The sequence below is a fragment of the Tyto alba genome, unplaced genomic scaffold (genome assembly GCF_018691265.1).
Source record: "Tyto alba isolate M040663 unplaced genomic scaffold, T.alba_DEE_v4.0 Super-Scaffold_41, whole genome shotgun sequence".
NCBI lineage: Eukaryota > Metazoa > Chordata > Aves > Strigiformes > Tytonidae > Tyto > Tyto alba.
The window spans coordinates 1,082,579-1,098,411 of record NW_024881317.1 but is presented as its reverse complement, the minus strand read 5'-3'; the positions used below and the strand labels follow the sequence as shown (position 1 = coordinate 1,098,411).

The following is a 15,833-nucleotide window of genomic DNA, read 5'->3' as shown; positions in this document are numbered from 1 at the left end:
ATAGGCTAAATATCTATATACACACTGCTGACAACCAGAAGCAATTATCAAAGTTAACAGTAATAAACTTTACACCTTATAGAACATATATTTACCAATAAACATAGGACCATAATGAAACCATACACAGTATTACTGCACACCCTGCCACCAGAGTGTCCCCACTGAGGAACTCTGAGCAAAGTGTTTTATTAGTGATGCCAAGACACAAGAGGAGGGAAGAATACTGGGGCTATGAGGGCCCAAACAGGACAGACAAATGAAGGACTTTGGAAAGCAATCCCTCTGAGATTTTTTTTCAACCTAAATATTCTCCAGAGTGAATTGCCAGCAGCTAGAAGGGAACTCACAAGACTTTTCATGCTAGCAAGAGGAAATTTCTGGTCAGTCTGAGCACAATCAATGAGGTCCAATTTATCTGAGAATGCACTGACCTTTTTTAAAAGACAATACAGGGCCAGGGACACAAGAAATATCGGTCCTAATGTTGCTGTGAAAAAAATTGACAAGTTAACTCATAGCTAAAATAATATTGATCAGGGAACTTCCACCTAAACTGGGAATTGCTCATCCAGAGTCTCAAAACACTTTTGCCTACACATAGCTGCAGAGAACCAACTACATAAATACACAGTTTATTTAAATAAAGCATGGACAATCTTTAGCCATCATCTCACTTCAGAAATACCAGTTGTAATTCAAAGCAGTTCTTAAACCCTTCAGCCTGAAAGCTGACATAAACCTGTAAAAGCGAACACAGCTCCTCACCACTCCTGGGCTAGGCAGATAATCCTATTAACAAAAAAAACAAATGGGACATCCTCCTCTAATGCCATTAGCATGTGACAAGCACATAAAACAGAGAGCGAAGAGCTCTGCTAAAACACTGCCATCACCACTAACAGCAAATGCTCACAAGTACATGAATAGTCCTAAAAATTATCTAAACAAAAACACTTATATTTTTATGGAAACAGTTATAAAACTGCAGTTTCTGAAGTGGGTGGAAGCCATGGGATAGAATAATTCTTTTCAAAAAAGAGACTGAGAATTATTAATTTTAGGCCCATCTTCATCACAAGATATTAATTTGTCCAGTTTAGGTCTCGTGCAGTCTTCCTGCAGAGAAAGACAGGCACTTACTGACAAAGGAGAGTTACTTGAAAAACATACATGCGTCACAAACCGAGTACAGATGAGAAGGGCAGGCTCCACACATCTATCAGCCTGCACATTTAATTTTCCTGCTTGTTCTACAGAGGTCAGAGTACATTTGTGGTCAAAACTAATGTCTGAACAGACACACCCCGCAATTTTATGACACAAAATGACAACTGCTTTTGAAGTAGCTGGATTTATTTAAAAACTGCCCAGACTGACAAAATGAAAGGGTAAGTTAGACTACTGAAACTAATTTTTAAAGATATTCACCAGGTGTAGCTTCCCCCTACAGTGCAGATGCACATCAGCCAATACTCATCTATCTTGGCAGACTTTGACTTATCTACACTTGCTTAGAAAAATATTGCCCATACCAGGTTTGGGAAAGGGTTAGGTCAAGGCAGGAATGGCATTTTATATTTTATAAGCATAGCTTGCTTATTAGGATATGTCTGTATTCACATACAAATGTTTTGGCATTTTGAACTGCAGGAGTAAGATGTGCTGTTTAGTCTACATAAGGGAAAAATAGACACAGCTTGAACACAAGGTTCTTATCCCACCCAGCAGGGTCCCACACTCAACATGTTATGTTATCACCTCATTTACTGCAATTTCTCCATCTACGGAAACATCATTGAATGCTACAAAGTGGACAACACTTAGTCTAAACAGTGTTCAAAAATAACAGCCTTCCTAGAACTGCTCTGGTTTTGCGCTGCTCACAAAATGCTTGTGTCAAGAATTTGTACTAACAGTTGTGCTGTTGCATGGCTTAATTACAGGATGCAGTTACAGTTAAACAACAAGGGCAATAGTCTCCTAACAAACAGGTTAAAGCAAAACAAACAGTAACCATCTAAAACCCATCATAAACATTCCTGATTTTACCCTATTCTTAAGGCATTTTCCTTCCTACTGCAAGTCAGCATATCCCATCAAGATCAAATTATTATCAAGAAAATATTCAGTAGTCCTCAAAACCATCATAAGGACTCTAAATCTGTCTCAAATAGTACATTTCTAGCTACAAGGAGTAACATACTTAATAGCATAGCCCGTTTCTCTTTCCCACATGGTTGGGGTAGGGGGAAAAACCACCAGCATCAACTACAACAGCACACAAGCTACAGTGGAAGTGTCAAAGAACTGCATACAACTCCTGAAGGATGCAAAGGCTGCTAAAATCCAAAAAAAAAAAAAAAAAAATCAAATATTTGCAATTTTGTTTTTAACCACAACTTCCTCATGTTTCATTGCCAACATACAACTCAAGTGCACTGTACTGCTAAAACATCCTCAAATTCTCAGCCCTGAGATACAGACCATTAGTGTCCACTAATAAAAGTGATCAGAACTACTTATGCGCTCTGAAAACAAAACCATGGGTTTGCAGCTGCATTTTAAAACAGTCTTAAGTACATGGTATAGTAACTGGGGCCAGACTTACACACATTAACGAACATTACACCTTCTTACAGCAACAAGAGCATCACAGCTTTCACCACAAAAATAACAGGGAGCCCTGGAAGGCTCAGTCCCACTGCAGCCCAGCTTTGCCCCGACAAGTGCCCAGGAGAAAGTATTTCCCTTTTAAGTGGGAAGAAAACAGCAGCAAGGTCAGAGTCCAGCTGCCTTTGCCTGCCATTAAAAGCAGCATATGACACTGCCTTCCTCGGGAGGCAAACCATTAGCTTGAAATGACAAGCTCTCATACAAAGACGGATTGATTTGTGTGCTTCCACTTATTAATAACGAAGCTTCAGCAAACATTAGGGGGTGAGGAAATGCAACATGACTATTACATTCATCATGTGGGGAAGCAGCCTCAAGCAGGTATGCATGGAGAAGGGAATACCACGTTACAGTCTGACTCGATCCTGTTCGGTCACCACATTAAGTAATGAAAATATGGAGACAATATCAGTCTCTCAGATGCTATAAGCATTTGCTTGCTAATAAATATTAATATTTAAATACTGACAAAGTACTACACAAATTGCATCTGAGCAAAAGGTCAGATGAACTTAAAACAGATAATTATGCAGATAAGGCTGTTTGGTTATGTTTGCAAATCAGCTAAGGATATTTAACTTGCACACAGGCACTCACTGTACCTCCAATTTTTAAAATATTTTGTAATTACTACATTCCAAAATGATAAAGCATTGATAAATACTCCTTTTTAAGGAGTCTGAAAATTACAATGCACCTGTAAACAGGCTGCACCACAAAGCTTTTGCTGAACCACAAATTGCTTGACTAACCTCATGTCTCTTCAACATCAACCACAAACATCACACAAACAAGCACCTAATTCTATTTAACTAAATGCAAATGAATCACAAAGTTTTCTCCAAGAAACACACACATTAGCACAAGCCTTCATAAAGCTTCCTGGAACCCAAATATACTCTAAAAAAAAAAACCAACCACAGTCAGTCTAGGATTTGACATTTGAATGTTAGTGTCTTTGACTCTTGGCCATGTGGCCTTAAGATGGCATTGTAAAGTCACTTTAGATTGCCCACAAGAGACACAAGGGAGGTAGGGGAGAGGGAAAAGTAACTTTGCTCCAGCCAACAGCAGCAACACTGGAAAAATTCTGCTGATAGGTCATAGCATTGTGATCAGCACAGCTGACAAACTGTTTTGTCTTTGCACAGAGCAGAGTCATGACAAAATGACTTGTAGCAAAGTGTTATAACAAAATGTCTAGTTAGTTTACAAACCCATGCGCGCCACCAGCAGCACAAGTTTTTTCTTTCAAGAAGTTCAACACAGAAGCTTGAATCTTTGATTAAAACTAGGTTACCAAACATCTATTTCTTACTTTTTTCCTTCAGTTAATGTGCATTCTCCAGCATGCTGGTGCTACAAATAATTTTTAACAAAGTTATTCTGCTGTACATACAAAAATACAGTGTTGCGAATTAGCAAATTCAGACAACAAACAGTATTCTTCCCTTCCCCTAATAAAAGCGGTCAGATTAGAGTAAGAGGTGGTACCTCCCCTCTCTGCTGCTGACAGGGCCACAGCAGTTTAATTGTGCATTGGGACACCCCACAAAGTTCCACTCCTTACACAGAAGAAAAGTCATCCGTTTAACAGAACTGGGCAGTCTCCACAGGAAAAAGTGCTGAAAAAACATGTTAAAAACTTAAATAAGTTCAGCTGTCACTAACTACAGAACTCATTCAGGTATCAAATTAATAATCACAGATCATCATACCAGGGGCAAAAGCTCAGATGTCTACCTTTGCTTCTTGCACAATGGTTTCTGCTAATTATATGTGATGTTCAGTTTCTCTTAAGTAAAAAAAAAAAAAAACAACATCACTTTTCCAAGAGGAGAAAGGATTGATAGAAGCTTCCGAATCTGCTCATTCTCACTGAGTGCAGGTGCTCCAGGCAGTGCTGCTCATTTCCAAAGCAGGTGAGCATCTCACACCAGCTCTATCTTTGATGTCGTATCTTAGGTCACAGCCAGCTCCAAGGAGCTGCCAACCTGCCACTGCTCAGTGATGCAGCTTCAGCTGTGCTCAAAGCACTTACCAAGGAGCCCATGTTTCACAGTAAGTAGCCATCCTCCAACAAGCATCCCAAAAGCCAGCTTCCCTGATATTCCAGACCTCATCACAAAGGACAGAAAGGTTAAAAACCCCACATTAATAAGATAATGCACCTCAAATTTAACAGAACACTTCCACATCTTTTCCCAAGTGTTAAATAAATAAGTAGGCAACCTTTCCCCCCTGCGCTCAGAGGCCAACAGTTAGAATCTCACCAGTGAAAGTCATCAAAGGTCTGAAACAAAAATAACTCTGTAGAACACCAAACCCATCTTTCCACAACCATCTTCAAGAAAAACCAACCCGTGAGCACTTCCTATTTGTTTCTTGTACACACAGCTACAGATAGAATTTCTGACTTTACTGGAAGAACACATTTCCTAAACACAAACTAGATCACAAACATATACTTACTGTATCAGCCTGTATTTTGGAATCTCAGAAATACGAGCACTGCATGCTGCTGTGGTCACCCCAACAGGATTGTCTACATTAATTAATGTAAATGTCTGTGAATGAGGCATATCTCTGACTGAAAGCGAGGACCCTGTCCTGAAGGCTTCGTGCCCCACAGAAGCTGGTGTTAAAAGTTTCCAGCCTACACTACTACAAATGACAAGCATTTGTCTCACTATTCAGAGCACTGAAGTTACTGAACAGGCTGATCAGATTATTTTCCAAGCACCATCAGCCAGCTGGAGTTGGCAAAACCAGATAATTCTGTTTTCAGACACAACATTCTGGATAATTGTGGAATTGATAACAACTATCATTTTTACTTTCTGCTGCTTTTCATGGCTTCCCTCCATTGCCAGACACATAATAAATCCATTTCCAAAAGATCACCATCAGAAGACAGAGAGCACGTAACTATTACCTTAACCTGGAGGAAAATTTTCAGAAGCATGAAGGGATTAAGTTTCCCTCCACCCCCCAGGAAATAGCACTGGATGGGAGACAGGAGAGGGATGAAGTTTCTCAAACAGGCAACTCTTTTACACTTGTTTCAGTCGGGATCTACAAAGCTCGCGCTGGCAGGATTCCCACCCACTTCCTCTCCTTCCCCAGCAGTCAGAAACAGAGACCCAGCTTTACCCAGTCATCCTCCCCTTCAGCCTCACTATTAACACTCACCCATGTGGTTGAATTATTTTTCCCCACACAGGTTATAAATTGCTGCTTGATTAGCCAGTGGAGTGATCATGTAACCAAAATATGTAATAAACACAAGAAGTACGCCATGGGTACAAACCCCAGTTTTTGAAGGATCTCACTGCAAGTAATTTTCCTTCATATATTTTAGAATAGCTTCAGCTCTTAATACTCCTAAGACTGCTTAAACCTACTTTGAAAGGAAGGCTTGTTGAGCCTTCACCTATGGAAGTGAAAAATTTCCATGTCTATTCAAAACCAAATATGGATGCTGTAAGTGTTTGTTGAAATTTAATTATTGTAGGCTTATTTTGATAACAAACAGTTCTAAAGTATAGGATGACTAATGAATAACATAAAGCAGTGCCAGCCTACACATTACAAATTATCATAACAGACTTCTGAATCACTCCCTTGCACAGTGAAATGTTCAGCACAATGAGGCACTTCCACACGGAGCTGTCATTCTGTCAGATGAGTTCGGTCAGCAGTTTACAAGCCTGAATATCTACATATCTTTCAAATGAGCTATTATTTTCAAGTAATAGCTTCAGACCTAAGACAAATGTGCAGGAGTATTTTAAAGATAGCTAATACCTTAAAAGACGACTGATAAAAGCCAGTGTATCATATTAACCTGCCCTTTTCCGCTACTCCACGTAGCCAGCAGCAAGTTTAACAAATCAGCACAGGAAGACAGCAATAAGCTTAGGAGAGCAACTGCCACAGCAGACTCCCATGGAAGCATTTACCGAACAGTCAGAATTAAAGATGATTTACCACACAAAGTAATTTCCGAATATAGCTTTCTTCAGTTACAAAGACCTCTCTCATGAAGTCATCTGCAGAAATGAATGAAATAAAAGTGAAAACCAATAAAGCCATTTAAAGACAGTTAACAGTAGCCTAAATTTTGGAAGCCACGGAAAACAGGACACAGATAATTACACCATCATAAAGGTACCTCATTTCCAGAGGTTGCAACTCCCTCAGGCCCAACATTTCCAGACTCACAACTGCATAAAGTCACTAGCCACTTTGAAAGCTTTTTGTCCACTTTCTAAGCAAATCCTCCTTCGGTGTATTGGGATAAGCACTTCAATTTTACCACAGAAATTATTAATGTTAAACCAGCTACTGACAATGCCAAGCAGACGTATCTCAGCAAGCCCCAGGGCAGGCTGCCAGTCAGAGCTCAGCACTGGCTCCTAAGGCTCTTACAGGGGGATAAAAAAAGGTGTTAATTTCTGCTGGGAGCAGAAAGCAAAGCTGAAAGCAGAGGTAACATGCGTTCGCATGCCTGTTTTCCAACCTGCAGGTCACCCAGGGCAGCCTGAAGATGCTGGGTGCCAGGCATAGTGCGTATTCTCACCCCGCTTTTCCCCACGCCCACGCTCCGGGGTCCCCTCTCTGCGGCGCCTCCTCCCCACGCACAGCCCACGCGGGGGCTCGCTCGGCTGCCCCCCGCGCCCAAACCCCATGGGACCGCCACCCCTCCAGCAGATCCCCGGCTCCCCCGAGAGCTCCCACCCCACAGATCCCAGAGACTCTCCTCCCCTCCCCTCAAGTTCCACCCCCAGCTCTTCCACGCGGCTACCTGCGACGCCTCAGCTCCCCAGGGAGCCGGGACTCCCCGTGCTCTGCCCCCCCCAAGCAACGCCCGGTTCCTCCTACACCCCTCACCCCAGCTCCCAGGCACCCCCTAGACCCCCCCAGACCTCACCTCTCCGCTCCCCAGGCTTAACCCCCCCCATACCTCGGAGCTCCCTCACCCCCCCCAAAGCACCAGAGCCCCGCCACCCCGCCTGCCCTCACCGGACCTCCCGGGCCCTCACCCCTCTGCGAGGCGGGGGCGGCCTCTCTCTCCCCTCCCTCCCTCCCTCCCTCCCGGCTCAGCCCTGCAAGCACCCACCGCGCTGCCTCCGATGACCGCTTCGTGCTTCTTCAGGCGGGACTTGAGGCTCTTCATGGCGCGGCCCCGGGGCGGGCGGCTGCGGTACCGGCGTCGTCGTCCCCCGCCTCCACGACGCTCACCCGCCGCCGCCACGGCCGGGACGGGCCGGCCCCCGCCCGCCGCGGCACCTCTAGCCCGCCGCCCCGCCCACACAGCACTCGCGGCCAATCACCGCCCGCCCCCTCGAGCGCTGCAACCAATCGCCAGGCGGAACGGGGGGCGGGACTTCCTCGGTTTAAAGGCTGCCTGAGGGGGGGGTTACCTCAGGCGGAGCCGCCCGCCCGCCAGGGGGCGCGCTGCAGCGCGGGGCGCAGAGGCATGTGGCGGGCGGTGCGCCGCTCTGGCACCAGGGCAGCCCCTCAGGGACACCACAGAGAGGGCGGACATTGCTGTGCTGGGGGAGCGGGGAGCCGGCTGGGGCTGCCCCGCCGTCCCTGCCTGCCCTCCTGGGAAGACACCGCCGCCATCCCTCCGGGCTTGCCTCTTTGGGGAGGGAGGGTAGAGCTCCCAGGCTTGGGGACTGGAGGGGGAGGGTAGGCCCGTGGTTGCCAGGAGCAGAAAACGCAAACTGATTGCTGTCCTTGCAAACGTCTTCCCTCTTCATAAAGGAGGCGCTTATTCACAAGAGATCTTGCAAGCTGAGTAGAGGCAGCGTTTAAAACAATGTAATTAACTCCCTGCTTCTGCGTAAGGAATGTCTGAGGGTGGCAGTTTGCTTGTTTGGCCACAGCTTTGTTCAGCCTGAAGTCTATTTAACATCTCCTTTTCATCCCATTACTCATAGCCCTGTCACACACAATGGCACAGCACTGGGAAGTTTAAGGTCATGCACAGTTTTGAGACTATTTAATTACAACCCACGGATTGTGTTTAAAACCTTGCTTATTACAGCAGGATTAGAGCTATTCAATCAATATATCTCTCTCATATAAGCAGAGCTTGGGGTAAATGCCACTGCTTTTTAATCAATTCAGGCAAACCATGTGTTCAAACACAGGTTTCTCTGCAAGCAGCCTGTTTAGAGGGAAAGATACCTGGTGGCTTTAAATATATGCTGTCATTTTGTGCCCACCAGTGTCGCTGGGAAGTGCCAGCGTGCTCTGAAATGAAAACCTTCTCCAGAGCAGTCTAACTCCCAGACCAGCCTCATCTAGAAGAGATGAAATCCGGATTTGAACTCTTTGGAGAAACGATGTTCGTGCTCTGAATGCCACGGAATGGTTTTGGGGTTCTCCTCCCTAAAGAGCCATGACCTCCCTCCTTTCAGGAGCCACCTCCTCTCCCCCCGGGGGTCCCTCCACGCTTCCGAGGCACTGACGGAAACTCCAAGACCAGCATCTCCTCAGAGCAGAAGCCGACACCTCTTCACACCTCTGTCGTTCAGCCAGCCAGCACCACACCAGCCCTCAAAGATCTGTAAATCCGCTTTGAACACTGGTATTGCCACCCTGTCACCGCTGGCACGGGCTACCTGACCCTGCCTGGCACAAATCAAGGTGATGTGGTGGGTAAAACAACAGCAGCAGCTGGAACCTGGTGAGATCAGGATTCCCCGGTTATTTTCTACCCATGGCAATACAAGCAGTGGTATCCTTTAGCTGAAGGTACGGAATTGAAAAAGCAAATTCCTAGAGTGCACCCAGGCCACAGCATCTCAAAAGGCTGCTTGTGTAAGGATCTGCACAAACGTGAGCCAGCAGCGTTCATGTCCACTCGCGAATCCAAGGGCAAAGCTAAGCCCCAGCGCCAGTCTAACCTGGGGCAGATGAACTGGTTTGAGTTGCTCAAATCAGAACCACTGTCTGCCAAGTTGTCGCACAAAATAGTTGGTTCATTAAAAAGAAGGTTTTATTGCCAAAGGTTGCAGCTTTACAAAATATTATCTGACTTTCAGGATCAAGCTAACGGCAGTAGCTTTCTCCTCCTTCCACCAAATTTATGTTGTCTAAAGGAAGCTCCTTCTGAGTCACTCCAGTATGAGGGAAAGCAGAATTTTAAAAATAACTCCTTGCTATCATGTCAGTGCTGAGAAGCTGCACACAGCAGTTCCAAGTGCTCAACCAATTCCAGAGCCGTCCCCTGTCCCCAGATAATCACACGCATACGTGCGTTTGCACCGACCAGCTGGGTCTCTGCTCTTCCGAAGGCTCAGCAGCCACCGCAGCAAGAGGGTGGCATCTGCGTTGTGAACCACTTCCCGCTGCTGGAGTCGATTGTGGGTGAAGCTTGTCCCAGTCACACCGTGTTTCTCACTAGCCCGCTCTGTGCAGGGTAGAGCAATCAGCCAGATCAGCCCGAGCAGAGCCTTTCCCTTTTTTTCACTCCTGTCAAAGCAGAAAGTTCCCTATCTGAACACCATCTTTCAGCCCTAGCGCTGCATGTGTCAGCAGAAGAACAAGATGTTTCATGTTAAATTACTAGGGACTGACTTGCACATTTGACTGGCATCCAGGCCATACCGATTCAGGAGGGAACCCAGCTAATCTTACTGCCTGGGCAGCACATACACCTTAGACTCACCAGTCCAAGCCGGGCCACAGCAGTGCAGCCTGGACAGATGTCCATGCTCTGGCCCTTCCTCTGACCACGGTGCCAGAACTATTTCCTGATTCTGGACACATCTACTACAGTCTCCAGACTTCTCACTTTGCTCTCCAAATTAATTCAAGCTGCTGCCGCTAAGATTCTTGGCATGCAGTTCCCACTACATCACCCCTCTCCACATCCCATCCCCTTTCTGCCTATTAGCTAGATATATCCTCGTTTGTTCTGCAGTACGCTCTCACCATCACTCTATTACCGGTTCTTGGCTTCTATCGCCTCATTCCCTACTTGTCTGGCTAGACTTTTTCCCAGCTCTCTTGTAAGCGAGATGAGCCAATACAAGCCAATCTGCTATGGCTTGTATTTGCTTTGCGTGGGCACAAGCAGTAGAGCACAACCTGAGGGTGGTTAGATAAGGTCACTCCACTGCTGACAGAGACCAAATGGAAATCTGCAGCCCTTGCTGGAGGTTTGTCCCACCGTCTCCCCAACTCCACGTATTTCGTTCTCTGTGACTTTATCCTTCAAGCCACGGGGGTTTTTTGGGGAGCAATGACTGACGCTGTACGTCTCCTTGTCCACTGACGTCGGGTTTGGTGGATGCCCGCTGGGCGCTCATCCATCAGCCACGCTGCGTGCGCGGTGGCCGCTGCCTCGGGCACTGTCGAAGCGCGGCTGAGCGCGGCAGGGCTGCACGCGCTAATGCACACTTAGTGCCGTTTCGGTAACCGTGGCTCAAATCTGATCTAAGCGAGCAGCTTATGCAGCTCAGAAACTATCACACTCTGTATCTGCTCAAATGTTTCATTTTTGTGACAACCTTCACTTAGAGTAGTACAACAAAGGGTATATTTATTCCAACAATGTTTGTATGATAAGTACTGAGTTAATGGCACACAAAATTTGCTGGCTGGTCCTCTAACAGGCCTGGGATCTAATTAATCTCTGGCAAGTTCCCCTGAAATAGAAGCAGTATTGGCCTTCACGTCTAGCTGTCGAGACAAACTAATTGGTGCCAAGCTGTACAGTGAGATAGGAGGAAGAAATAGCTTCACCACGGTGGAAGTTTTTTCAGAGTTACAGTGCCAAAGCCTGTGTTTCTGCTCGATTAGAATAGCACCGTTTGTGCAATTCTCTTACCCACGGCCAGAGTTCAGGAGGTGCTTGAACCAGAGTCACAAACTAGCACAAAGCCGGGTGGTCGCGCACTCCCCAGAGCGAGGTGCTAGTGACTTCCAGAGCTTGTGAGCAGCAGCGACGACTGAGCAGCGGGTTTCTGTACAGACTGCGACCCCGGGACCTCCACCTGTGCTCAGTGACATCTTCCCTGCAGCCACCCAGGGAGCTGGCTGGGGAGAACCCTCTAAAACCACTGCACGGCAACACCTGTCTCCAGTAAGGCTCTCAAGAAGCTTTGGTTCTCAGCTATTTTATACGACAGAAAAGCAGATCAGTCTGAATATATTACACTTTTCCAGGTTTTTGACTTACTGATTGGTTTGTAGCAGGACATGAAAATCAAACCCCAACTTGACTGAAAGGGAAACGTGCTCCTCGCTTTCTATTTCTACCTGTGTCATTAAATCACCCAGTCACTTCCTGCATCACTTGCTGCCTTAATCATCTGGATAAACGAATCTCCACGCCAGGCACACGCATGGAGGAGGATATCATTTTATCTCCCTTTGCTCTTGAACCCATGACAAGTCGCAGTCTTCACTGCAAGGAAACAGCAAGGCCTTGTTCTCTTAGGGCTCCCTACAGCCCGTGGCATGCCCGGGCTCACGGCTGGATGCGCCTGCCCCTGGCAGAGGCACGCTTCTCCGGCCGGTGCCTTTCCAAGCCGGGTCTCGTGCCCACGCCAGGCACCTCCCGGGAGCAGCCTGCGGCGATGGCCACGCAGAGCCGGAGCACGCACGCAGTCACTGGCAGGTCCCGGAGCCCGGCTGCTCTGCCCGCTGCCTGAGTCCCACCTTCCCCCACGGCCGCTTCTCCCCGGCCCCCAGAAGTGCCAGCCGTGCCTGCACAAACCTGCCCGCACGTCTCGCTGCCACTGTGCCGGGGCTGGGGAGGAGACGTGGCCGCAGGTATGAACAAGCAAGCAGTGGGAAGCCTTTAACAGCGCATAGCCGAAGCAATCCGGTGTCCAAGGTTTCATTTTACTCCTTTCACCCCCATTTTGTTCTGGGTTCCAAGAAAGGGAGAAGGGAGGAAACATGTTTAGACGGAAACCTTCGTGCAGCCAGTGTTTACACACTGTGCTTCTGAACCAGTCTGGCAGGGTGCCGAGCTTAGGAAAAAACAAAGCGTGTGCCAGCCTCTTAGGAGCCGAATTTGACAAAAGCTCGGCTGCCAACTTGGCTGCTCCCGCTTATTACTAGCGGCAATTTCAGAACAGTGCCTGACAGTCAGAGGAAACACTCAGCCCTGCGCACGAAGCGCAGTGTCCAGACCGAGCGCGGGGCCGTGCCTGTCATGCAGAACTGCCTGTGCGTAACCAACGGGGCAGCAGTGGGAACGGGAACAGGTGGGATACGGCTTTCCAAAGCTGTACGTCAGGTCAGAAGTGGGTGTAGAAACTAGGGCTGCTGCCTCCTGTCAAGACAGCCACCAGAACAGGCTGTCCTACGTATTCATTACTGATTAAAACACACCCCAGGAGAAGATAACACCCCAAAGGAAGGGAATCTGTGTTGGCAGCAAGAATGGGTAAAGCTCAGGTTGTGGATGAAGACCGAGACAGAACAGCTGCTCAGTTTTTCGCCCCCCCCCCCCCCCCCCCCCCCCGCCACGTTTTCAGGAAAGTGGCTAATTTAATTTTCATGTCTGCGTGGGACTCTAGTTCCAGCTGTAAGGGGAAGATTTTGACATATCGCTAGGGAAGATGTACACGGAAAGACATCTTATTCTGGTTCCCCAAGCCTTGCCGAGCACCTCTGCTGCTGAGAGAAAGCAAATCTGTTTCCCGAGACGTGAAAGCGTTTTGATGAGGCAACAGCACTGGGAGTAAACCTGTGTTTTTAGCACTGTGGTCCACAGCATCTGTGTGAGAAATGATATTAATTAAGCAGCACATTCCAACAAATGTAAGGTAGGTGAATTTCCAAGTGAAGCTGAAGGCAGCGTGTCACATCCAGGCTGCAGTGTTCGCCCCAGAAATCTGTGATTGAAATCTGTAGTGTGCACTGTGGTCCTACCCAAGGACACGAACGCCGTGTAGACAGAATTAGAAACAGAAGTGGGTGCAAGAGACGTACCAAAAACTTCTCACATTCACAGATCAGGAGTTGTCGCCATGAGATTCTGGTTCTCCACACCGCAAACAAACGTGGGGTTTTCTGCTGCCTCTGTTTATCAGCAATAGCAGGCAGGAGCTTCAGTCAGCTAATGCAACTCCTAAGCACAGGAGCTCCTGTCCGGGGGCCTCCCAGGATGCGGCGGTGCCCTGGGCAAATCTGCAGAGTGGACCAGCAACCACTGTGCAAACTGAGAGCCCGGTGTAGCCCTGCAAGGCCCAGTGGACTAGCAAAGCAGTTCAGGAGTGGCTGCGGAGGCAGAAAATATGAAACAGGCATGTGGAAATGTGGAGATCCTGAACTCATCCTGCAAGCACTCCCCGAGAAGCAACTCATCCGTGGGCTGCCTTACGGCAGCGAGCTGAAGGGGAACCGCCGGCGCTGTTTCATTCTGACAGGCTCTTAAACTGCCCGGCTGCCCAGCAGCCACGTCTGCCCCCGCTCAGAGCAGAGGCCGAGGGAGCACCAGTGACCTCCGTGCCTGGACCACTGCTTCTGGGGCTGTACCAAGTGAAACAGCAATGGCAGGACAAAGCCCCACCACCCGTCCACTGATTTGGTCCCAGAGATAAAGCCTTCGCATAAACACGGTAAATGGGAGGACAGACAAGTAGAAGGGATAAAGAGAAGTGATAAGGAGCCTTAAGGAATGTAAGATCAAAATGAGCTTAACCAGACTTGAATGCCTTCCTGGTCCTGATAGAACAGACTAGCCAGGGAGTTCCCGTGCTCTGGTTTAAGGACCGATTCCTTTGCAGTGAAAGAGAGAGAGAAGAATGTGTCTCTGTGGGAACGTATAGTGTGCAGATCCATCTGAACTCTAGCAGATGTGCAGACAGGTCTTCAGAGAGATGATGCTCTGTCTATGGGGAGCCAGCCCGGTTCAGAGGAAAACATCTCAATTAGCTGTTTGTCATTAGCACGTCTTTCTCCGTCCTCACTGGATCGATTTTGCTGGCTGGCTACGCTGGAAACCAGAGCTCCCAGGCAACACTGGCTGCAGTTTCCAAAACTTGAGTGGTGGAGTCAGTAGCAAAGGGAAAACTCCTCCTAAGCTTCTTATCCTTGTGTGTGTGATGTCTGGGCTTGGACCATCAACAACTCGGAGCCTTGTTTGAGCTCAAACAGATAAACAGTGAAACCGGAGCCCCTCGACCTTCAGTAGCTCCCTCACACCGTGTCTCCTCTTGGGAACTCCTGTCAGCACAGGGGAGATCCTTGATTCATTTTGAGGTTGACGAGGAGCAAAGCAAGCAGGGTCCCAGGTTAGCAACCATCCCGGCATGGATTTGCAATGTAATAATAGCAACCACAGCGCCTCCCACAATAATCCTAAACAGCAGCGGCTTCTGAAGCCAGAGAAACACCACACAGCTCTTCAAGCCTCACAAAATAGCTTCATTATCTCTGCCATGCTTTGCTCTCCATCTGGTCAGATCAGCAGGAAACCAGCGGGGTTTGAAATCCTGCCTTCTGCTGAGAGCAGCTGAACCGGCAGCAGCAAAACCAGGGGCAGGCTGGGGTTCACGGGAGGAGCGAGAGCGGAGCTGCGGCAGAGGAGAAGCGGGAGGCGGCTGGGGGGGCACAGCCCCCGGGGTGACACGGGGAGAGCAGGGGCGCCCGAGGTGACCCGCGAGGCTGGCCGGCGCTGCCCAGCTCCCGCGCCCGCCGAGTTCACGATACTCCTGCAAAATCAATCTTCCTCCTGCATTTACTGCTCCCTCTTGGATGCTGGCCGGTGGTAAACAGGGTGTGAATTTCCTGTGAATGGGATTCAGCCCTGGAAAGGAGCTTTGGCTCACGCTAGGCAGCAATCTGTACACAAACCCGGGAGGTGATCTAGCTGTAGAGCAGAGGCCTCTGCCCTTGGAGCAGTCCTGCAAGAAGGCAGCAGGCACGCTGTGTCCTAATTCCTGTGCCTCACCGCAGCACGCTGGGCAAAGCCACCAGGCAGCGAGAGGCTGCCTGAAATACCTGCCCGTTCGGTTCAGCAGCCACGTAACGTGAGCCTGCTCTTTGCTCTGCAGTGCTGCGAGAGCTATTCAAGGATGGATTTTCTCAGAGTCTTGTCATTTCAAGAGAGGAGGAAGAAAAAAATACCCGTGGGTCAAAGCGTCCAAACAGCCTGAGAACTACTCTGAAAAGAGGCCTTT

General features: G+C 48.1%; 1 protein-coding gene across 1 annotated transcript in view; it reads right to left on the bottom strand.

Annotated features, from left to right (window-relative positions):
• UACA (uveal autoantigen with coiled-coil domains and ankyrin repeats) overlaps positions 1–7,947 on the bottom strand; it is a 33,337-nt gene extending 25,390 nt beyond the window's left edge. Inside the window, exon 1 of the mRNA XM_042804220.1 lies at positions 7,799–7,947. Coding sequence (XP_042660154.1) covers positions 7,799–7,855 — 57 coding nt within the window. The 5' untranslated portion in view covers positions 7,856–7,947. The remainder of the gene's footprint in view (positions 1–7,798) is intronic.
• Positions 7,948–15,833: the final 7,886 nt, after the last annotated feature.